At 44.5% G+C, this 6,361-nt stretch overlaps 1 protein-coding gene across 1 annotated transcript in view; it reads right to left on the reverse strand.

The window, feature by feature from the left end:
* Window positions 1–1,622: 1,622 nt before the first annotated feature.
* Window positions 1,623–6,361, reverse strand: part of LOC106819154 — a gene marked incomplete at its 5' end in the record, with an annotated part of 12,726 nt that continues 7,987 nt past the window's right edge. The window contains 2 exons of the mRNA XM_014823808.1: window positions 1,623–2,229; window positions 3,122–3,271. Of these exons, the coding sequence (XP_014679294.1) occupies window positions 1,987–2,229; window positions 3,122–3,271 (393 nt within the window). The remainder of the gene's footprint in view (window positions 2,230–3,121; window positions 3,272–6,361) is intronic.

Genomic DNA, 6,361 nt, shown 5'->3' on the forward strand with positions numbered 1-6,361 from the left:
AGAGAGAGAGAGAGAGAGAGAGAGAGAGAGAGAGAGAGAGAGAGAGAGAGAGAGAGAGAGAGGATAGGTGTTACCAAGATAGTCCGTGAGAATCGTTGTGCGCGTATGTTCAAATACATCATAAAAACAATCATAGTTTCCATGCCGGATCTCCGGCTGCTACTGTACTATAGATTGATTTTGAGACCTTGCGGAGAAACAATTGTAAGAGCCAACCCCCGAATACTAATACAACATATTATGTCTTACACGCGTTTATTAAAAAACATGCGGCAGGCAGGTTATGTTCCAGTATAATTATGTATAAAAGTAGTGCGTTATGTATAATTATAGACAATTGTCTATAATTATAGATAGTTGTGTATAATTATAGATAACAAAAACACGAAATAAGCGAAAATGCATCAAGCGAAACAATCACAATGATACCACGAATCCCTGGTTTTAATATAGAAAACAAACGACATCGTACTTGCGAATCTATAAATAAATAATTAGTGCGTAAAAACGAATAAATACAAACTCTACACGATTCTAAAAGTTCTCAAAGTTCGTACCGATATCGGCCTTATAGCCACGTGTACCTACATAACAGTGACGTCACCCGAGTCTGTGCGTCATTGTCTGCTTATTCATTCATTCGCGTTATTTCATTGTCTGCTTGGTCACGGTTATAGGCAGCTATAGAGTTTTATATCTCTAGCGACTCGATGAGATAATTGTGATAAAGATTACATAGCCAAAAGAACCACACACACGCGCACACACGCGCGCACGCACGCACACACGCACGCACACACACACACACACACACACACATATATATATATATATATAAATGTGTAAACATACTATAGATACCTATATAAAATATGTGTAAAATGGGATATCTGCACGTATAGCCATAGAAATAATCCGTACATGCAACGCAACGCAACAGTGGCCCCATCGCGTGACTCGGGCATCATTTTTTGTTCGGTAATCATTTTTTTTTCGTTTTTATTGCGTCTTATATAAGCCTCCTAGATACACTATCGCGCTGTCTATCTCATAATTACACTAGGACCACGTAACAAAGATATCATTATATATATTTATCCAGTATCATAACTCCTTGCGTTCGTGGAATGTCGCGTCTGCATACTATAACAAGAACGGAAGTGATTATAACGGGTCTAATCCTCCTGTTGAATGCGAAAGGAATTATTCCGCTTGAGCGCACAGATCGGTCAGTGTGACGTCACGCACGCGTCTGCGCAAGCATGAATAATCGTTGTTCACTTCTTATAACGAGTTCATCACGGATTCCATAGCGATAATGCAAATAGTGAATTCGTTTTCGCAACACAAATCCATTTAAATATCTGTTGTGCTAGACACAGGTTACGCATTGTGGGGATTGACCGTGAAATAAGTGCACGTTCATCTTCTTGCGACTTTTACTGTTCTCTCTCACTCGCTGAAATAATGAAGTCAGCGGCAGATCTAAACAACGTTAAGCTAGGTTTACACTACCGACTTTGTGTTGGCGACTTCCCAACTATACAACCGACAATCGGCAGTGTAAACGCGAAAGTTGCGCGATCAACCGATCGATAGCAACTAGTTGGGAGATTAGAACATGTTCTATTTTCGCCAACTCGCCAATTCGCCAACATAAAGTCGGTAGTGTAAACCTAGCCTTACTTAGCACTAACACGCGCGCGCGTGTATCAACGGAGCAAGCGGAAGATTAAGTCATTTCATTTCACCCTCGCTGCATACTATAATATGCTACAACATCTGGACTCTACCTTATCTATAACTATACTCGGGACAAACCAAACCTTACCTACAAACCACAGGTCTGGTGCGAATTCCAGAAAAATACTTAACGCGCTTTAAATAAGCTAGGTACAACTAGTGTCAAGATTACACCTCACACCAAACCTCAAACTAACTCCGTTTCCCACCGCCAGATGTCGCCATAATCGTCATTACTCCAGACTACCTCGCGTCGGCGTTGCCATGGCGACGAGCTCTCAGCTGCTGGATGCAGCTGTGCAGGTAGTCGAGCGCGGCGATGTTGATCAGACAGATCCAACATGGCGTCGTCAGCCAATCAGAGCTCTCCGTGACGAAAGCGAGGCCGACGAAGCAGCGCAGTTGTAGGAATCTGCAGCGGCTGAGGTAGGTCGCCTCAGTCAGCGTTTCTGCCACCAGCCGCTTGTAGCTCGCCATGCTGAATATCTGCGCGAGTGAGATAGCGAAATTGCAGATAATCAGGTAGATACAACATGGAGTTTGCGTGGCGGAATATCTGCGCGTGTGAGATAGCGAAATTACAGGTACATAATCAGATAGATACACCATGGAGTTTTTCGTGGCTGAATATCTGCGCGTGTGAGATAGCAAAATCGCAGATAATCTGATAGATGCAAGATGAAGTTTGCGTGGCTCAATATCTGCGTGTGTGAGATAACGAAATAATAGATGATCAGATAGATGCAACATGGAGTTTGCGTGGCTGAATATCTGAGCGTGTGAGATACGGAAATAGCAGATAATCAGATAGATGCAAGATGATGTTTGCGTGGCAGAATATCTGCGCATGAGATAGCAAAATTGCAGATAATCAGATAGATACAACATGAAGTTTTTCATGGCTGAATATCTGCGCATGAGATAGCAAAATTGCAGATAATCAGATAGATACAACATGAAGTTTTTCATGGCTGTATATCTGCGCGTGAGATAGCGAAATTGCAGATAATCAGATAGATGCAAGATGGAGTTTGCGTGGCAGAATATCTGCGAGTGTGAGATGCCAAAATAGCAGATAATCAGATGTGGCGGATGTTATATGGCGGATGTTATACGGCGAATGTTTATAGATATGGCATTAATTTAAATTAAATAATGAATTAATTAAGTATTTAATTAGTAATTCCTTTATTCGCGACACGGGTCATTAGCCACGACAAAGCGAGAGACGCGCCATCTGTCGGCGCAACGCTCAACTATATAATTACAGTTATTCTTGATTTGGCACATCGATACGCCCTACGCACCGACTACGACACCGAATGTTCTATATTTAAATTGATTTTAGTATCAATCGATAATCGATTGGTTTACCAACCTTGACCTCTTCATCAAAGGCGACCGCGTCACTGCTTTCTTCTTCCGCGTAGAATCCGTCGGCGGGCGAATGACGTTTTACGATGACGTCAGCGTCTGTTAGGCGTCTGCAGTAGATGTTTCCGTCAGGGTCCGTCCTCAAGGTGACTCCCTGCAGGTCGAGTAGAGAAAGAGAGAGAGAGTTAGATAGAGAGAGAGGAGAGAGAGAGAGAGAGAAGAGAGAGAGAGGTCTCTTTCTCTCCTCTCTCCTCTCATCTGCCTCTCTTTCTCTCTCTCTCTCTCTCCTCTCTCATCTCTGCATCTCTCTCAGGAAGCTCTCTCTCTCTCTCACTGTCTTCGTCACTCTCGGCCTCTCTCCGTCTCCCTCTCATCTCTCTCTCTCTCTCTCATCCGTCTTCTCTTCGTCTCTCTCCGTCTCTCTGCTCGTCTCTCTTCTCTCTCTCCTCTGTCCTGTCCCATCTCTCTCCTCTCGCCCTCTCCTCATCTCTCTCTCCATCTCATCCTCTTCTCTTCTCTGCTCACCTCGCTTCTCCCTCTTCCTCTCTCTGTCGCCATCCCTCTCTCTCTCCATCTCTCCTCTCTCCTCTCCATCTCTCTCTCTGCTCGCTCTCCTCTCTCCTCCGGCGTTCGTCTCTCTCTCGCCTGCGTCGCTTGCCTGCCCTGCCGCCCAACCAGCGTTTGCCCTTCCTTCTGCCCTCCGACCCTATCGCCAACTCACGAATTCCCTCACTACCTCAACTCTCACCCACATACCCCGGCTGCCGAAAGAAAGCAAAGTGACAATCGCTAGAAACTACGAAAAAATGAAAAATCGTCGCCTCGCAATTCATGCCCCAAAAAAAACAGTGAGCTGCTGCGGCGATCGTCATCGCCCGTGTCGGCACTCCAAAAATGCCTTTGTTTTCTCTTTCGAAACCGAAAACAATTCAACGGCACCCAAAAAATCAACCAATGAAAATGTCAGCTTACGTCAGATGTCGAGGCTACTGGTTTTGTTTTCACTGGTTGATTTTTTGCCGCGTTTGCGTTGCGTTTGTTCTGAGTAGCGAGGGCCAAGCAGAGCTCTCAGTCACCCTCACACACTGCTCGCACAGAGTTTATGTAACGTGCAAGATGTATACTTAAGATATACAATGGTATATACAAATAGACACAAAATGTTTAGTGTTGATCAAATCAATTAATTAAAAACCTATTATTGATAATCAAATATTTTTACCACAGTAGCTTATTAAAAAAAAGAAGCTATATATATTATGACGTATCGCTGGCTTGGCTTATTCACACGCGTAACCATTGACGGTTTCATTTACATATTCATAATCTCTCAATATGACTTGCATTACCTTACAGCAATCCTCAACAATTGACTTTATTCATTACCACAGCATCTCATAATGACTTCATTTACCACAGCATCTCATAATGACTCATTACCACAGCATCTCATAATGACTTCATTACCCACATCTCGCATCCTCAATAATGACTTTCGATCACACAGCATGCTCATAAATGACTTTATTACCACAGCAATCTCACAATGCACTTCTCACATTGTCGTCCCATCTCTCACGTCATCTAATATTATGCACTTTCCATTGCCATCCCAGCTATCTCTACATGACGTCATTACCTCACAGGCGATCTCATATACGACTTCATTACCACAAGCATCTCATAATGACTTCTCATTACCGCACAGCATCTGCATAATGACTTCTCGTGCGTTCCTCTCTCTCTGCACAGTCGCGCATTCTCTGTCCTATCATATGACTCTCGTTCTACCCAACATCGCATCCTCCCATAATGACTTCATTACCACAGCATCTCACAATGACTTCATTTTTACAGCAGCTTATGATGATTTCACAACAATATATCAAAAGTGAATAAAAACTTTGTTTTGTTATAATTATCAAGAGCGTATTAAGTATTAAGCATACTTAATACGCTCTTTGATATTATATATATATATATATATATATATATATATAGCTTCAAACACACGTACACTTCTCCCCGAGGTGGCCGCATTTCTCCTCCTAAAGCCGAAAATCTCCGCCCAGCCTCAACGCGATATGGCAGAACCATATCGCGTGGCAATTTGAAGAAACGATCGCGTCGTACAAAGTATTACAGCATGTATAAAAGGCATAACCACGAATAACACCATAATATTAATATATATTTGTCTATATAATAATAATAATAATAGTAGTATAAAAATAGATTCCTACATAAAAAATATTACTTAAATGGTGAATCGGAGAGGGATGGCGGGTGGGGGGTGCGAATGGTGTCGCGGAGTGCGGGTCAGTATATTCGGAGTTGGTAATGTAGGCTTGCTTTCTCAATAACGCACCTGCCAGGGGCAGTAACTAACGCAGCGATACTACAGCCTGGCGCTAGGCATTCACATTCGAACAGCGACCACGCGTTGCTATATAACCTGCCCAAACAGATCGTGAAGTGGCACTCACGGACTGGAAGTGCAGGGTCAGGGACCGCTATATGACGATGTGTCTGGCCGGCTCTTCCTACTACCCCTACCTTCGCTCTCTTGACTCCCTCGGCCATTCGCACCCGTTTCTTCTACTTCTCTTCTCTCTCGGCAACCCATATCCGGTGGGCGATTTCTCTATAATGCATGTGCTACTAATGTCTATTCGTCTTGTCTCTTTCCCTCTTCTCCCTTACTCTTATATCTCTCTCATGCTCGCATTGCCTTCATGCCCATCCACTCTTCTCTTAACGCTATCTCTCCTGCTCTCTCCTCTCTCTCTCTCATCTCCCCTTCCTCTCCCCTTACCTTCCATGTCCCCTGTCCTTCTCTCTCTCATCTCTCTTATCGCTCTCTCTCGTCTCATCCTTCACTCCCCCTCCCTTCTCCTTCACGTCCCCCTCCTCTCCTCTCCATTCTCGCTGGGAGCACGGCTGCTGACCTATACTCGGCAAGCCCCGTGGCAGAGGCCGGCGGCACCGACGGCGGCTCTACCCCTCTCTTTCCTCACTGCTCCTCCGTCGTCTCATCTCGTGCTAGCTCTCCTCCATCTCCCCAGTCCTCCTCTCTTCTATAACGCTCCATAGTGCGCATTTGGAGTGCTTCATCCAGTCATTGAGCGAGCTAGGAGCGGGGTCCCGCGGATACTGCGCACCGAGGTGAGGTGCAGGGTGGAGTTTAAGTTTTTAGGGGGAGAGCCCTGACCCTGAAAGCATGAGGAACACGAATAACACGACA

The sequence above is a fragment of the Priapulus caudatus genome, unplaced genomic scaffold (assembly GCF_000485595.1).
Source record: "Priapulus caudatus unplaced genomic scaffold, Priapulus_caudatus-5.0.1 Scaffold2904, whole genome shotgun sequence".
In the NCBI taxonomy this organism is placed as follows: domain Eukaryota; kingdom Metazoa; phylum Priapulida; class Priapulimorpha; order Priapulimorphida; family Priapulidae; genus Priapulus; species Priapulus caudatus.